The sequence below is a fragment of the Pimephales promelas genome, chromosome 12, assembly GCF_988280905.1.
Source record: "Pimephales promelas chromosome 12, fPimPro1.hap1.1, whole genome shotgun sequence".
Taxonomy (NCBI): Eukaryota; Metazoa; Chordata; class Actinopteri; order Cypriniformes; family Leuciscidae; genus Pimephales; species Pimephales promelas.
The window spans coordinates 4864045-4883166 of NC_142780.1; the positions used below are offsets into that span (position 1 = coordinate 4864045).

Genomic DNA, 19122 nt, shown 5'->3' on the forward strand with positions numbered 1-19122 from the left:
GATTCCTGCAAACATCTTGTCTGTCCACACCGGATGCAATGCGACTGAGACATGACAAAATCAATCCAAAATCACAGATTAGCAAAATAGATAAGTACTCAATCCAACAAATAAATAGTATGATTAAAATACTTACTGAGTGACTGAAACAATCTCCGTCATAGAATACACTTGTTTATTCACAGTTTGAACTTTCATTTCTTTTAAAGATCATCTGAGGTGAATTATCCATTGCCGCTGTCAGTATGGCTATAAAGGTCACTCAGAATTATATTGAATCTCGCATTAAAAGGCAAAAACTCGTGGGATCGTGGAAAAGATACCCTTTATCGAGTGCCACGGCGTCATCACGTCTGGTCAGAACATGAAGTTAGGATTATATTTGACCTCTCCAGGTGTATCAGAATCCTTGATTCCCTCCATATAAGGTTCCTGATCAGCTGAGAACAGCAGGAGATTGAGTTTCCTCTGGGTTGTGAACAGGTGCTGAAGGTTAGAGGTGACACCATGTCTTCTGACGGGATCGGCACTTTTCCGCTTGTGACAGCTGAATCCCTGACCCCAACTCCACTTACAATACTAATCATGGGCTAAGAGCATGAACTTTCAAAAGTCTGAAAGCATTATCTGCTTCCTAATTAAAGGGATAGTTCACCCCAAAATAAAAAATGGCATCATTTACTCACCTTTAAGCTGTATGAGATTCTTTTGTTGTGTAGAATGTGTGCAGCCAATCAGTTGATGGGCCTTCCATAAAATAAGATAAAAGTACTATAGGAGTCAATGGTACGGAGGCGTATTGCATTCACTTGAAGAAAAAAAATCTACTCTGTTTTTCTGAATTAACGAGTTAATTTTTCATGAGAAAAAAAAATTTGCTCTGTTTTTCTGAATTAATGAGTTAATTTTTCATGAGAAAAAAAGTTTTTGCTCTGTTTTTCTGAATTAATGAGTTAATTTTTCATGAGAAAAATTTTTTTTGCTCTGTTTTTCTGAATTAACGAGTTAATTTTTCATGAGAAAAAATATTTTGCTCTGTTTTTCTGAATTAATGAGTTAATTTTTCATGAGATAAAAAGTTTTTGCTCTGTTTTTCTGAATTAATGAGTTAATTTTTAATGGAATTTTTTTTGCTCTGTTTTTCTGAATTAATGAGTTAATTCAGAAAAACAGCAAAAATTAATTTTCTCATGAAAAATTAACTCATTAATTCAGAAAAACAGAGCAAAAACTTTTTTTCTCAAGAAAAACTAACTCATTAATTCAGAAAAACAGAGCAAATTTTTTTTTTCTCATGAAAAATTAACTCATTAATTCAGAAAAACAGAGCAAAAACTTTTTTTCTCATGAAAAATTAACTCATTAATTCAGAAAAACAGAGCAAAAACTTTTTTTTCTCATGAAAAATTAACTCATTAATTCAGGAAAACAGAGCAATTTTTTTTCTCATGAAAAATTAACTCGTTAATTCAGAAAAACAGAGCAAAAAAAATTTTCTCATGAAAAATTAACTCATTAATTCAGAAAAACAGAGCAATTTTTTTCTCATGAAAAATTAATTCGTTAATTCAGAAAAACAGAGTAGATTTTTTTTCTTCAAGTGAATGCAATACGCCTCCGTACAATGGGGACCAGAAACTGTTTTTTTTAAAATTTTTTACCACCAACATTCTTCAAAATATCTTCGTTTAAGTTCCAAAGGACAAAGAAACGGGTTTAAAAACCTTAGGGTTAGTAAAAGATGAAAGAATTTTTATTTTTAGGTGATTTAACCCTTCAATACATTTAATTGAAGGATGATCTCTATATTATTTTATTAACTATTATCTTTTTTTACTTGTTTTAGTGACTAAATGAACAGGAAAAACTATGTGTTGACTTCAATGTTAGCAGATGTGTGGTTGGATAGTGCAGTGTGTACTTTTAGTAGGTGTGTGTTCTTTGTTCTCGGTTTGATTTGCATACTCCATCATTATTGCAAATAATATTCAACTGTTCATTCAGCAGATCTGAAGAGTTTTCAGTTTAGATTCGTCAGAAGATGAGCTGAATATAAATCATAAACATCCATGCAACAAAGATTGAAGTGACTGACACATTCCCATGTGGCGCTCATCTGTTTAATGCATCTCCCAGTCATATCTCATTTCATTCACGTCTCATCAGAATCTGCATCTCTTTTAGGACTGTAAGTGACTTGGAAGTAGTTGTTCGAAAGTTGAAAATTAAAGTTAATGAGTATATATATATAAAAAAAGAGTCAGAACGTGTTTAGTTATGTCTCTGTCGCCTTGGACACATGCAAAACTGACTTCTGGGTTATGTCGACCTTTGTCAGCAGGCTGAGGGAGGAAGGGCACGTGTTTCTGAGCCCTAGTGAACACTTTACAGTGGGAAGAGAGCCAGATAATGTCTATTCTGGGAAAACTGGGATCACTCACAAAGAGCTGAAGTGATCCAAATGGAGAGCTGGATTCTTCAATAAATATTAGGTGACCTCGAATTCATTCTACCGCCTCTTTATAGCTTATCTTCATTTCATGTATAGTACCCGGATTTTGAAATCAGTCACATGTGAATGTGAGCTCTCAGCACCTCTAATGACTCGCATGGGAATAAGTGAACAAATAATGATCAGTGAATCACCACTGCTTATTCAGTATGAAGACATGTTACTTCAGGAGGATCTTTTTTTTTTTAATCAGAGTAAAGGTTAAGGTTAATATGTTTATGCGTATTTACTAACTCTCACTGATTACCCAAATATTGATTAATAACAGTCTTCAACCAATCAAGCCTTTCGAACAAACTTTTTTGTCCAACTGGAAAGACGTTCTGAAATATATACAATTGTGTGTTGTTGTAAAATGGAGTACATCTTTCATTTAAAAATGAAAGTGAAATGAAGAGTAATTAAAAAGTGGCTAATTCGTACTAACTCATACGACCTCACTCGTGCGAATTTGTACGTTTTGTCTAAACCCACGTGATGGGTATGTTTAGGGGCGGGGTCAGTGGGTAGGTCATTCGTACGAATTCTTACGAACTCGTAAAATATGTAGGATTTAGCAAAAATCGTACTAATTCGTACAAGTGAGGTCGTACGAATTGTTAGGAATTAGCCACCTCGTAAAATTCGTACGAATTCATCTCATAGCTTCAATTGTTTCTAAAACCATTATTTGTTTTTCTGAGCCCATCAGAATGATTTTTTCAAAATTCTCAAGAAAAAGGATTTACAAAACAAACTTTATTGCTCTTTCTAAGTCACATTACATTTTAAATAACATACTACTGTAAATCTGGTGTCGGTAAGATTTAAACAAGTCTCTTCTGCTCACCAAGGCTGCATTTATTTGATCCAAATATATGAAGAGTTCAGATGCAAAAGCCTCTAAATGCCATTTGAAATTTTCTTCTAGAATGGTCATTTTTATCAAGCTTGTATATTTAAGTTTAGTAATTTCACTTAAATGGCAATTTAAGTGAAATTACTGAATTTAAATATACAAGCTTGATAAAAATGATCATTTTAGAAGAACATTTCAAATGGCACTTAGAGGCTTTTGCATCTGAACTCTTCATATACAGAAAAAACAGTAATATTGTAAAATAGAATTACAATTTAAAATAAATATTAAATTAAATGAATGTTTTAAAGCTTCAATTGAGCCTTTTTATGCTATAATTGACTTTCACTTGATCAATTTATTGCGTCTTTACTTAATAGAATTATTAATTTCTTTAAAAAAGACACACCTTAATAGCCAATGACTTTAATGAGTGCATATTAATCACATCATATGCACTGCCTATTCCCAGACTGCATGCTGATTATGACAGAGAGGTTGTTCTTGGTTAAGGGTGCTGTGATGTCCCGCACAGCTGCCCACAAGTTATTTTCATGGCGTTGAAGCGACGTGAAAGAGGATATCTGAGTTTCCCGGAACTGACACACTGTCTTGACTGTTTCCATGGCGATTAAAACAAAAACATTTTCCGTTTGAGGTATGAGGCGGTGTGCATGGCATATTTATTCCAACCAGATATACTCAGAAAACTGGCAATTGCAGCGGTCATTAAGAAGCATATTCAGTTTTTCCAGAAGGCATTAGAGACAATCAGTGCCACTCTACACTCTCACTGCTTCTGCATCTGTCTGTGTCTATCCCTGTCCTACTCCCTCAAAATCAGACACCATGTTCATGGTTCCTTTGAAAGGTTAACAGCAAAGGATGATTCTTAATTTAGTAGACTCTCTCATAGGAAACTCAAATTCAACAGCTATATTGAGATTGTGATATATAGAGAGCCCTAGATGAATTCTTCATCCGTTCTTTCAAACTGTTGCATCACATCATTGTACTGCCAACAGTGCTTGTAAAAACGTGCAGTCTTCTATCATCTTTTTTGCTGTGTAGAAATATACAAATGCATCAGTATGCAACAGCTACTCATTTGACATGATCTTCAGTTTAAAACATGCTAAACAGTAACATATGTTCTTTTTGAGTTTAGTGTACTTTTCCATTTGAGTCCTTCCCGTCTCATACTTTCTGCCTGTGTATCTGCACTGATTCATCAGTGAAGTTAGACAATCGTGTTCAAATAATCTCTGTTATCCCATTAATCACAAAACCAAAGTTATTGCTGTAAGGAATTTTCTGAAGAATTCAAGTGCCTTTAGGGAAAAAGGAGTGTCCCGTCACGCGATCTGAAGTGTGTAAACTCTGGTTGCCTAAGGTAGGTGTTAATAACTGTATCTTTTAGCTATTGGATGACTTACGTGAAGGGTGTCTCCTTTTCTCAAACATTGACCAATCTACTCTCTGAGATGGTCCAACATACCCCGGGGTGTGTAACATGTGCTGTGGGTGGTTCCTAGACAGTGTAGCACATATGCCTCAATGAGACATAGGTGTGCTGAACGGGCACTTCTTCTTTCCTTCTTCCATTTGTAGAGTTCTATTTTTACTTCCAACCTTTTGGCAATTATCTTTGCAAGTGTTTACATCAAGCCATTCACAACTGTTTAGAGTCTGCCGACCAGGCAGTTTGATTTCAGCAGTTTCTTCCTTGCTCGAGCGAGGTAGGAGTGGCCGATTGGATCATAGTACTCTCTCTCTCTCTCTTTCTCTTTTACACACACCCCCTCTCATTGCAGCTCTGCCAGTTCGGACTATGCTCACTTCCAAGGAAGGCTGAGTGAAGGAGAGAACAGTTTTCCTTTTCTAAAGTTTTTCCTTTGCCTCTGAGAAAGTTTGAGAAGAAAGAAGAAACCCTTTTGACGAGGAAGGAAGTTAGCTAAACAACAACGGACAAAGGTTGTATTTATTTTTAGCGTCTTTTTTGATTGAATTGGCAGCACGTGGCAGCAGGCTCTGCCACAGGACCCTGGAGTGTGAGGTCATTCACTTTGGGAAAGCTGTTTCTGTTTACTCAGACGCTGCAAGACTAAGGAAGCACAATGGTTGCTGGAATGGTAATGCCCCTTGACAACCTGAAGGCCATCTATGAGCGTCTGTTTCGGGATGGCGTCATGGTGGCCAAGAAAGACAAGCGCCCTCAGACCATGCACCCTGAGATCCCTGGTGTGGGGAACCTGCAGGTGATGAGAGCTATGGGCTCGCTGAAATCCAGGGGATATGTAAGGGAGACCTTTACCTGGAAGCATTTCTACTGGTACCTTACTAATACTGGGATCGTATACTTGCGTGATTACCTACATCTGCCTCCAGAGATTGTGCCCACTCCTCTACAGAGAGTACGACGGCCGGCTGCCACTCTGGCCATCGCCCGCAAGGCGGAACGGGTTCAATCTGTCGAGGGACCGACTTCTTATGTTCCCAAGCCTGGCAGAATGGGTGCAGAGAAACAAGAGGCGTTGATGGATCGACAGGGTTACCGTCGCAAAACAATAGGCATTGATGAACCTGAGTCCAATGACAGAACGCCAAGATTTAGAGGTCGCCCAGTGGCTAGCAGTCAGATCAAACCCAAAGTATCATGGGAATCCAAAGAGCAGCCAATGCTGTCTGATACTCGTGATTACACCAAAGAGATGGAACCAACTGCTAGGAGGAAGGTTGCAATGCATTCAGTCTCTCAGTTGCCTTCTATTGAAACTCGCCATGCTGAGCCAGTTGAACAGGAAAAGATGGTGGAATGCCCCAAGACAGGATTCGTTCAGAAACCGCTAAAGGCTAATTTGGGCCCATCAGTGGATCCCTCTTTGATTTCTGTCCATACTGAAGTAGCCAAAGAAAAGCCAATAGAAGTGCCTATCAAGGTCTCTCATGAAACTGGAAATAGCAAAACTGCCTGGGATGCTCGTCGTCCTACTCCCTCAAAACCGAAGGTGGAGAAAACACAGAAAACCCTTGTGATGAAAAATGTACAGGATGTGTCAACTGAGGGAACAATTGCAGTGGAATCCTCTGTCCATACTGAAGCAGTCAAGGAAAAGCCCAAGGAAGAGGTGTTTATGAAGGTCTCCCAGCAAACCACATCCACTGTTATAGTTGATAGCAAAACAGCTAAGGATGTTCCTCAAGAAACTCCTTCAAAACCCAAGGTGGCTAAAACACAGACAACTGTTGTGGGCAAAAATGTGCTGGATGTTTCAAATGTTTCTTCAACAATGGCCACAATAGCAGATGAATCATCTGTCCCTACTGAATCAGCAAAAGAAAAGCCCACTGAAAAGGGGGTTATTAAGGTCCCTAAGAAAAGCACATCCACAGTAGCAGATGATAGCAAAATGGCTAAAGATGCTCTTCATCCTATTACCTCAGAACCAAATGTGGAGAAAACACTGGTGACAAAAAATGTGTCGGCAGTGAAGTCCTCTGTGCTTTCTGTTTCTGCTAAAACAGTCAAAGAAATGCCAAAGGAAGAAGTCTGTGTCATTGCCTCACAGAAAACCTCATTCAAAGGTGATAGCAAAATAGATGAGGATGCCCCTGGTCATACTATCTCAAAACCGAAAGTGGAGAAAACCCCTGTGACCAAAAATGTGCAAGATGGCACGATTGTTTCAACAGCAGTGGAGGCAATTACAGTGTCTTCAGTTTCTAATGAAACAGTCAAAGAAAAGCCCAATGAAGAACCATTTGCCAGCGTCTCTCAAGACACCACGTCCAAAGGTGATAGCAAAGAGGAAAAGGATGCTCCACATCATACTCAATCAAAACCAAAACTAGAGAAAAAGCAGAAAGCCACAAAGACCAAAAATGTGCAGGATGTTTCATCAACAGCGGACTTTTCTGTCGCAGTTAACGACGAGCCCAAAAAAGAGACGTTTATAAAGGTCCCTCAAGAATCCACACTTACAGTAACTGACGACATCAACATGGCTAAGGATGTTCCTTGTCCTACTCCATCAAAATCAAAAGTGGAGAAAAAAAAGAAATCCAAAAAGACCAGAAATGTGCAGGATATACCAACAGTGGAGGCAGCAGAAGTGGAATCATCCGAGGCAGTCAACAAAGAGCCTAAAAAAGAAGTGTGCTTTAATATTTCTCATGAAACCACATCCATAGTTGGCAGCAAAATGGATAAGGATGCTCCTTGTCCTACTCCATCAAAGCCAAAAGTGGAGAAAACACCGAAAACCACAAAGGATGTGCAAGAACAACCAGTCAAGAACGAAAAAGCAGACAACACCTCTATCGCACCACACCATGAGCCTGGTGCCAATGTGGATGAGGCGAAGTCAAATACCTCTGTTAGCTCTCAGGTGCCTGTCAAATCTCTAGAATCAGCAGTTCTGCCGGAGAAAGAAGAAAATTCGGCAGTACAAATTGCTGAAAAGAAATCAGAGATTAATCTACCACTGCACACTTTTGAGCCTTCTGTAGAGGAGAGTGCCAGTAAGTCAGCCGTCACATCATCTAGTACTGTTCAAATGATTGACAAGCAACAGATAGTACTTGTGTCCCAAAAAACAAAGGAAACCCAAGATGCATCTAAACATGACAACACCAGTCCTTTAAAAGTTCACGAAAAGGTTGAGATTCCTCATGCTATATCTACTGCTGAGGTTAAAGGTCACAAACCCGATCTCAGCCCTAAATCTCAGTCCCCATTTAAAGGTGAAGTGAACATTACCACAGCTGTCTCTAGCAAGACTTTGACATCAAACATAGAGACGCCTAAACAAATTGATCCCGTTCAACAATCAGCAAAACAGACTGAGGGACCTGCAGTCACAGGAGAGGCCAAAGTTGCAAAAGACACGGATACGGAGGATGCCTCAAAGCCTCAAAAAGGAAAGAAGAAAAAGCAGAAATCTCCTGCTGTAAAACAGGTCCCTGCAACTATTTCTGAGACTCAAGTGACAACAGCCCAGGACGCAGGTCAGGTTGAGGGTCCTGAGCATGTTGCAACAACTGACTCTGCAAAGACATCCCCTGAAGGAATGCGTGCTGTGGTGAGCGTGCAGCCAACAGCTGTGCAGAACGAGGCCCCGGTTCACAAAGGGGAGGTGGAGCCTGAAAAACGGGAGGTTCTGAGAGGAAAAACATCCTCCTCGCAGAGACAGAGGGAAGCACCGGCAGCCTCGGCCCAGCTCACCCCCCTCCCTAAACGAGGGGAACCTCCCAGCGTTGCACAACACACGGCTGCTCCTGACACACAGCAGAGCTCAGAGCAGCAGAGAAGCAAGGCCCCTGTCCTCACTGGACCCCTTCCTGCCAACAAGGTCACCTGCAACGTGCAAAAGCAGTCCACAGACGACGCCATGCGGAAGAAGATTGTCGTGGTCGAGGAAGTGATTGAAGTGCAACAGATTGCCAGTCCTGTTGCGGGAGAACCTGCAACCCCTGCACTGACCGAGGTTGCAGGAGATGATTTGGACTATGATGTCTTGGAAGAACTGGCCAAAGAGCGTGGCCTCCTGTCCGATGAAGAGACTTGGGATCATTCACTACAAGAGCCAGAAGGCAAAGTCTTCCCCAACTTCATTGAAGGTATGAGTCCTTTTTTCAGTTCTATGACTTTGATGGCAGTTGCACCGCTCGGGTTTCCATCCGTATTTGCTGTTTGGGAGGTTCAAGGTGACTGTTGTAGTGTCGGAATAGTTGTGCTGTTATTAGAAATGCTGTTCTTGTGTGGTTTGTAACTTTATATGCAAGCTGTTTGAGTGAATGATGCATGAAACGCAAGTACATTTATAGGTTTTCAAGATTTGTGCAGAGAAGCTTATACTTCTTCGCAATTTCAAAATGCAATGCAGGGAGTTTAGAATCAAATTAGCTTGAATAAAGATATGGGAAGTATCAACAAATGTGGAACCTCTTTCAAAATGCTTTGTCTATGCAACAATGCACATCTTTTTGTAGCTGTATTTATTCAACCATCCCAGTTTCTTTCCACATGCACAACTGGGCATATTTGCTTCCAGTTATTTCGAGAAATTAACCTCTCACAGTGATTCACACCACACCCACATCCAAAACATCAAACTATGTGTGCAATGTTTTGCAACCACCCTTTTACTGTGCAATATTTCTGGGACTAGCTTGTGATTTTGTTGCAAGGTTTCCTTCTTCAAGGGGAATACCAGACTACCATTTAAGCAGCGCTGTGTTTCTGACAATACAATGTTTGGAGTCAGTTCTCCCCTCCCTCCTGCCAAACACAACCCTGTTCTTGGAGTAGAAAAAAGACAAGAAACAAGAAAATCAATGCTGTGTTTAGAGGACCCTGTGTGCCACTCTTGCAGGAAGCACGTGTGTTTGGTTGTTTCCTCTGGATTGTCTCTGGTTTCCAGTGGTCAACTATTATCTGGAGACTTCTGCTTTGCCGCTCGGTGTATTATGTAATGGGGCATACCACAGATCAGTAGATGGAGAAGTCCATCCCAAATTCCACCTTTGTCTTTCTCCGCTATTGCTCTGGAATGTGTGCTTTTGTTGTTGATGTTTATATAGCTGTGCATCTCAGTCGATGCTCGTACACTTTAAATGCAAATACATTGATTTGTTTCATTGTATTTACTGGAACAATCTACTATTGTAGATTTGTTTCACAGTAAGACGTTAAGCTTTGCACACATTTAATGGGTGTGTTTAGTAGGTGAATCACAGAGGACAGATCCAAAAACAATTAGCCCTTTGTTTGAAGGTTTCTGTTAGTCAGTTCATCATGACAGCTCTTTTAGGAATCCACAGTTCCCGGATTCCAACCAAACACAATTGGATTTGAAGAAGGAAAAAGCTTTTATACAATATTATTCTCAGACTAACTAACTCAAGTCAGATGTGCTTGAGGTTACATGGGAGATCTCTGTAATTTTATGCTGCCCCCTACTGGATCTCTCAAGATCTGTCTGTACACTCTAAAACATGCCAACTTTGGGTCAAATATGGACAAACCCAGCCATTGGGATACATTTTTTAATTACATTTTTAACCAAACGTTTGGGTTTGTCCATATTTGACCCAAAGTTGGGTTAAAACTTTTCAATACGAGCTTGAAATTTTAGCCTACAGCTACAGTGGGACAGAAAGTATTTGTTGTGCCTAGCACACTTTGTTCTTCTGTAATGGTCTTGAAGTAATGCTTTATTCATTAGCAATCATTCGGTTATACGGTTGACATGTATGAACAGAAGTTTGAGACTGTTCTCTGTTCAAGCAGAAATGTATTGTGCAAGTTTGTATTTCTGTCCGCCTCCACCATGAATTCCTGCATGTTTTTGATGTTGTGACAGGCGGGCAGTGATTTTCTCAATGCCATGTGATTGTGGTGTTGTCCATGAGTCATCCAGTGAATTCAGAGAGCCAAATGAATCTGACCTTTAAGAAGTCTTATCAGACACATTCTATCGCTGGTGTTGTGTATATCCATAACTGGCCCTTCGCCTCTTGTGAAATGAGTCCTTTTGTAGGGTTGAGTCCAGGTTCTGGGAATAGAAGACAACACATGTTGCCATACTTCTTTTTTTCTCAATTTAGGGTTATTATTTTTAATTCAATTTCTGTTAAGCCCAAATAGTGAGCATACCGGCCTACTTAACCCGTCAGATTAACATCTTAAAAGTTTTTACAGCTTTTTAAACTTTTAAATTGGAATTTTGTATGTACACTCTAAAAATGCTGGGTTGTTTTAATCCAATTTTGGGTCAAATATGGACAAACCCAATTGTTGGATTAAAAAATGCAATTTATAAATTTATCCAATGGCTGGGTTTGTCCATATTTGACCCAAAATTTGGTTAAACAACCCAGCATTTTTTAGAGTGTATAAGGCATAATGTTTATAACATATTTAAACTATCTGGTTAATAACATGCAATGCTAAAGATGCTATGAATCTTTGTCTTTATAAATTCAATATTATTCATTGTTAACTCATTATGTATTAGAAAGTTAAAGTAACTCTAAATGTAAAAAGGTATATAAGTAGTATTAATTATATTAATGTTAAATGTATTACTGATTATGTATGGATTGCAATTGAATTTGACCCAAAATATTACATTTACTGATAGGAAAACTAGATGCACACTACATCTGCTTGTTTATTTAATATTTTGTTTGACCTGCTAACATTATGTCCCTGTAGTTGTTAGTTATATTATTAATAATAAACCCATGAAACTATATTACTACTTGAACTTTCTGAATTAGGGAAACTAAGCGAGTGCTCTGATAAAAAGCCTTGTCTTTTGCCTTGCTTTTTTCCGAAAAAAAAGAAAAAAAAAAGTAGCTGTCTCAGATCTCATCATGCCTCAATAAACCACCTGTGCTTTTACTGACAGTAATATATCAAAGATTTATGACACATTCCTCTTCAATTGCAGTTGTTTTGATATCACATGAATCTTTTATGTCTACAGGGTTAAAATGTCCCCAGGTGAATCTATTATGACACACACAAACTCAGATTCTCGTGCCAGGAACAGCTTTTCCTCGATGCTTTGTCCGTAAGGTTATCTTCTGGCTAATACACCATCCTCAAAGTTAAATAATACGGTTTATTGAAAGACTGAAAAAGTATTTTTTATTGTAAAACATACTGTTTCACATTTAATAATTCAAGGTGTTACTTGCCATTGCTTTGAAATAGTTATCACTCGCCACCAGAAAATTGCACAAATAATTACAAAGTAAATCCAACAGGGTTTTTTTTTTTTACAACAGGGATCACTGACTTTATTACTGACACATACAGGTGCGGACGCAGCATCAGTGGAAAGCAACTTTGTTTGTGTGTTGATGCAAGTGAAGGTTTTTTTCCGGCGAATTTACATTTAATTCACAATTATTTGTGTCTGTTACTACACTATAAACAACGCTGGGTTGTTTTAACCCAAATTTGGGTCAAATATGGACAAACCCAAAATGCTGGGTTAATTTAAAATTTTTAACCCAACTTCAACTTTCACTTTCAAGTGTAATTTTTTAGAATTACATTTTTAACCCAATGTTTGGGTTGGTCCATATTTTACCGTATTATATATTTTTATTTTTGGGTTGAAACAACCCAGCATTTTTTAAGGTCCTATCGAAATTGAATTGGTGATTAGATCTCTGACCTGTCCTATAAGGATTAAAACTTCAAGGCTTCTGATGTGATGTGAGTGTACATCCGTTTAAATATATTTGTCAAAAAAGGTGACACACACATATTTAGGCCTATTTGTAATGCATTAAACGGCCTCAGTAGTCAGACTGATTACTAGATTTGCTCAGTCAATGATTATCTCATTTTACAAATAGTTATGCAAATGAGATGCCTTCAAATACTGTATTTAATGAGGATAATAAGGGCTTTAAACATCAAAATGAAATCAACACTGTCAACGCCATAATTCACAATGCCATATGCTAATTCCAGTGGATTGCTGTGTAAAACTCTGCTATATTTAGCATAAGTCTGGCATCATGGGTGGTCTCTAAATACTCATGATATGGCACAAGAGAGAGGCTGAGATTTCCAGTCATGCCAGGATTCCCATTACCACATTCCATATATCAATGGAAAAAAATATACTAACCCTGGCACTCGTGTGCTCGAGAAGGTCTCTGGTTTGAAAATGTTAAAACAGAGTCCAGCATTGGGAAGTATATTTCAGAAGGAATGAAGCTGTTTGGTCTATAGAAACTGGATTTATTTTATTTTAGTATTTTTGCATTTGGTTGATGCTTTTGTCTGAAGGGACTTACATTTGCATTCAAGGTATAAAAAGAGGACTTATTATGGAAATAAAAGAATATACTTAACTGTAAACTGAATAATTGTTTGACACTAAATTGCATTTTATTTACAATCAAATACAAATTTATTAGAGTAGAAAGTTACATTATAGAGATTATACTTTCATGACTGTTTCTTAAAGACGCTTTTAAATAACTATGTTTAATAATCATGCTTTAAAAAGTATACTTACTAACATACTAAAGCACAAGTAAAGTACTTGATTATAGTGTTATTCAATATTACAGTTAACGTTAATATATATATATATATATATATATATATATATATTTGAATATACTAAATTGCAACGTCAGCTTTACTAATATGTGATTAAAATATATTTAAATAGGCAATATCATTTATTTAACCTTTGTTTAACCATGCAAGTCACTTAAAGGGATAGTTCACTTTGAAATTAATTTTTGATATGTTTTAGCTTACCTCAAGGGCATCCAAGATGTAGGTGTCTTTGTTTCCACAGTAGTTTCAATTTTGATATTTTTAGGTCAAACCGTTCTTGTCTGCCAGTCATATAATGGAGGTCTATGGTCACCACCTCAAAGAGCATGCACAGAGAAGTCCAAATTAAACATGATTTAATGACTTGTAAATGTAAGTACACATTGATGGTTTAAGACACGAAACGAGCGGTTTGTGTGAGAAAACGAACAGTATTTATATCGTATTTATACCACAAAGCGCCCGCGCCCTCAGATCACTTGGACGTGGCTGTGGTTACAAGAGGTAAAAACTATATAAATACTGTTCATTTTCTCACACAAACCGCTCGTTTCGTGTCTTAGGCCATCAATGTGTTACAGTTACGAGTCATTAAATCACGTTTAATCTGAACTTCTCTGTGCATGCTCTTTGAGGTGGTGACCATAGACCTCCATTATATGACTGACAGACAAGAATGGTTTGACCTAAAAATATCAAAATTGAAAATACTGCGGAAACAAAGACACCTACATCTTGGATGCCCTTGAGGTAAGCTAAAACATATCAAAAATTCATTTCAGATTTCCCTTTAAGAACTGTAAATTCTTATTTACAACAACAGCCTGGCACCATAAATGCTTGTCAGTAGGCTACATACAAAGATTTGCATTTTAAGTGGTCCAAGTTAAACTTATTGCACTTGAGTACAATTTTAATGCAATCAAGCACACCTGTTTTTCTCAAGGGCTTATTGTAGCGGATTATTTTGTGCCAATTATTCCTCACAAACTTAATGAAACGGGCGTCTGGGTGTCTAACAGCAGTCGGGAAGGTAAAGCTGAGACTGTGATGCAATCTCACAAAATAACTCGATCATCATCCAGGAACAAGCTGGCCACCGCGGGTTTCATCAGTTTGTAACGTGCCAGTGTGAGCAACTTGTCCTGCATGATATTTATATCCACGGTGGGTGAGCTCTTCCCCCTTCCCCACTCGCCCCCCGCCCCGACCCCCTCAGCCTCCGCCCACCTAATTGCAAAGCCACCGGGAGCGGGGCTGACATGTCCCAACAGCAGGCATGGCCCGTCAAAAATAAGAAAGGCACAGTTCCCACCAAACAAACGGAGACTCTTTTCTTCCACTTTCTTGGCGCGCTCTTGCTCTGGTCGTCTGCCGCCGCTGCTCCGCAAACTTCATGAAGATCATACCTGGTAGGTCAGATGGTCAAGATTGTGTGTCTTTTTGCGTTTGGTTGTGTTGACATACGCAGATGCTATTCCATATTTAAAAGCTCTCACACTTCAGTTATCTGTGTTTTGGACGATTGGTTTTTGGATGCGGTGTGAGCGCTCTCATCTTCCTCCAGCTTACCTGGAGGAGTTAGCGTTCGCCGGGTCAGACGCCGGACGGGTAAAGCTAGTGGGCGGGTAGAAAAACACGGCGAGCGTTGGATTTCAGAAGGAAATTCTCTGTGTCTACATGGGAATGCGAGGTGTCCCATATATGCGCTATTTTTGAGAGCTGTAAAAAAGCTTCCACCTGTTTTGCAGTCTTGACGCGGACTTCTCCCAGAGAGCGTCTGATACAGCGGAAATGTTCAACGTTGCTTTGGTTTCAAAACATTATAGTTAATAGGAAAGGATTGTTCAATCAATGTGGCCAGCATCTATGACTGGTTTGAAAAAGCAAAACTAGAAGTGTGTATGTTAATGGACTTACTATGGAACTGCTTTCCATTGGGACTGTCATCAATCAACAACATACAAGTGTTATTTTAGTCATATTTGTGGTAACACTTTATTTCGATGGTCTGCTTTAGACTAATTACCAAATACCAAGCATTAGAGTAGCCTATTAATAGACTGTCTGCTTAATATCTGCTAACACTTTATTTTGATGCTCCCTAACAGACATTCAACTGACTATAAGTAAGTAAGCAAGTACACTCTAAAAATGCTGGGTTGTTTTAACCCAACTTTGGGTCAAATATGGACAAACCCAAACGTTTGGTTAAAAAATGTAATTAAAAAATGTAACCCAATGGCTGGGTTTGTCCATATTTGACCCAAAGTTGGATTAAAACAACCCAGCATTTTTTAGAGTGTACATATCTACTAATTCTACTAACCCAAACCCTAATGTGACAGTCGACTAATACTCTAGTCTAAGGTGTATAGAGGAATGTTTAAAGTGGACTATCAAAATAGTGCAACCATATTTTTAAACTTTTCAGTTTTCGTTTTAAATTTAGTTTTACACTCTAAAAAAAATAAAAAATTGGGTCATATATGGACAAACCCAAATGTTGGGTTCAAAAATGTAATTTAAACATTTAACCCAATGGCTGGGTTTGTCCATATTTGACCCAAAAATGGGTTAAAACAACCCAGCATTTTTAGAGTGTAGTTATTTTATTTGCTTTTGTCATTTTTGTTTTTATTTTTGTTTACACTAAAAATGCTGGTTTGTTTCAATCCATTTCTGAGTCAAAATGGACAAGTGTTGGGTTTAAAAATGTAATTACGTTTTTTTTTTTTTTTTTTATATAATCCAATGGTTGGGTTTGTCCATATTTGACCAAAACATGGATTGAAACAACCCAGCATTTTCGTTTAAGTGTTTTGGAAGTTTCTGTTTTTTCTTGTAATATTTATAATTGATTTTATATCTGCTTTATTTCAATTAACGTCTTTCATCTGTATAACAGCTGCTGTCAGTAGACTTTAAAGTCATTTACAACCCAAGTGGGCGTTACATACCAGAATGGATCCAAATGGCTCGAGGGGGAGAAAAATAAATAAGTGGTGATGTCAACAAAGAGGCACGGTTGTTTAAGAGTGACGTTGGATTACAGAACTGATTTTTGAGTCACATTCACTGATGAATTGCTCAAAATGAGACCAGAAACATGCATTTAAGGGTCAGTTCAGGCAAAAATGTCAATTCTGACGTTAATTTCTCACCCTTATGTTCCGTACCCGTTAGACTTTCATTCATCTTTGCAACACAAATATATTTTTGATGAAATCTGAGAGATTTCTGTCCCTCCATTGACAACTATGCAACTACCACTTTGACACTTCAAAAAGTTTTAAGTTGAGCTTCTGTTTATGTTCTCTGATCAATTTTTATATGTGGATAAAAGACTAAACTAAATGAGATTATGGAAGCTCGTTTCCACCACAGAATAAAAAATAAAAAAGGTATTTGCGACATTTTATCTCACAATTGCGAGTTTACGTCTCGCAATACTGACTTTATTTTTCACAATTGCGACATATAAAGTCAGAATTTCGTGGTATAAAGTCGCAATTGCGTGTTATAAATTCAGAAATGCGTGATATTAAGTCGAAATTGTGTGTTGTAAAGTCAGAATTGTGAGATATAAACTATTTTGAGGGGAAAAAAGTAAAAAAAAAATTCCTTATAGACTTTGCCTTATAACTCACAATTGCGAGTTTATATCTCACAATTCTGAGAAAAGATGTCAGAATTTCGAGATATAAACTCGCAAGTATGTGTTATAAAGTCAGAATTGCGAGATGTAAACTCGCAATTGAGAGAAAAAAAGTCCGAATTGTGAAATACAAAGTCGCAATTCTGTCTTTTTTTCTCACAATTTCGACTTTATTTCTCAGAGTTGCGACTTTATTTCTCGCAATTGTTCTGACTTCAATTCTGACTTCAAATCTCGCAATTGTGAGAAAAAAAGTCACTATTATTATTTTTTTATTTTTTTATTCAGTGGCGAAAACAAGCTTCCATGTAACATAAAGCGATCGAATCTCTTCAGAAAATTCATATGCACTGTAAAAAACAACGAGTTTTTTTAATGCAAGTTTTTGCACTGTTGTTTTTTTTTAGTAAATTTCACACAAAATTACTTGAATAAGTTAAGTGAAAGTAACATAAGAAATTAAGTAATTTTTATTTAGCTAATTAAAGGTTAAGTAAAATCGATTCTACTTAATTGCATCACGTCTTCGTTTATGAAATTGTAGGTGTGAATGCAGACCTCAGTACTTGATAGACAATAAACAATGACGGTAACATTTGATCGATCGTTTTTGTGTTTGAATGTGTCATTTTAAAGAGAAAATGAGCTCCAAATGTCACAAAATGGCAACTTACTAATCCTAACAACAAAAGCAATGATAAAATAGTGTAAATTTATATGGAAAACAGTGAAAAATAAACCTCATTAATTATTCATGGACCCGTGCATGATGGGAACACCAGTATCAGAAAGGTTGAGTAATTTTACTTAATTTTATAATGTTGATATTTACGCTTTCATTTCATTGAGTACTACTATAGAATTTAGTTATTTTTTTAAATTCTTGCCTGGACTAACTTTTTTCATGTAAATTACATTGTTTTTTTTTTTCTGTAGTATTAACTTCACCACAAAATCTTTTTTGTCATTGTGGATTAGTTTTACGATAGCTTGAAGTGGTAGTTGTAGTTGAGTAGACTGTCAATGGAGGGACGGAAATCTCTCCGATTTCATCAAAAAGATCTTCATTTGTGTTACGAAGATGAACGAAAGTCTTACGGATTTGCAATGACATTAATGACTGAATTTTCATTTTTGGGTGTACTACCCCTTTAAGATTCTGAGTCCGTTTTCATTTTGACTTTTAATTTAGACTGAACCTGCATTAGTTATGAATATTTGTGTTTTTAAAGTTGTTTTATAGTGCACACTTTCCCCATCGCCTTGTATCGTTACTTTTGGATTGATGAAATTCTTTAACTAGTTCGTCCTGAGAGTCTGGTTGTGTCTTCTTCTGATTTCCAACTCAACAAGTTCTGCAAAGCCTGGTGTCGTGTTAAATATTCAAACACAACTGGTTGTCCAACTTTTCAGTCTAACATAAACTTAAAGACATGTAAAGTTTCATCTGTTCCAGGTGTTTCCGGCATTAAAGATGACATGGGAAGGGCTGTGAGAAAAGATAGAAGGATTGTAGACGAGATAAAACAGTAGAGGAAACTAAGGAGAAATGACTCAATCCCCTTAGACTCCACATTTGGCTGAGAGACTGGTGTCTTTTTTTAAATGTCTAGCCTCAGCCCTAGCTCGGGAACACACCCCACGTCGCCCCATTCCCTCCACCTGTTCCCGCTGGGTTATCCCAGGCTTATCCCAGCCCTAATGCCGCCGAGCCCCTCAGAGTCCGCTCTCCCCGCTCTGGTGCTTCTCCTGCACATTGTCTCTCTCTTTGCAGTCTGGCGTTTGAGGCAAAGCAGAGATGAAGGTAAAAGATTTTAATGAGAAGATCTGGGTTGTTCTGGAGTTATAAGCTTGTTATAACCCTTTCAGTCCAGTAATAGAGGGCATCAGATAATGGGAAAGGGGAGTGTTTATTGGGTTCATTCTGCTTGCTCAAAAGTTTGCAGCATATCATATGTATAGTTATACATTTGATGATTCTGACGAAATCTTTATTTCAAAGATATCCTTTTTATGCA

The 19122-nt window shown here is 37.8% G+C and overlaps 1 protein-coding gene across 5 annotated transcripts in view; it reads left to right on the forward strand.

The window, feature by feature from the left end:
• Positions 1-19122, forward strand: part of plecb (plectin b) — a 197295-nt gene that overhangs the window by 90135 nt on the left and 88038 nt on the right. For 3 of the 5 annotated variants that reach the window (XM_089117429.1, XM_089117430.1, XM_039651259.2), the window contains exon 1: positions 4979-8969. The exons of the other annotated variants lie outside the window; for them this stretch is intronic. In XM_089117429.1, the coding sequence (XP_088973555.1) occupies positions 5468-8969 (3502 nt within the window). In that variant the 5' untranslated portion in view covers positions 4979-5467. Of the gene's footprint in view, positions 1-4978; positions 8970-19122 lie in introns of those variants that run through there. 5 annotated transcript variants of the gene reach the window in all.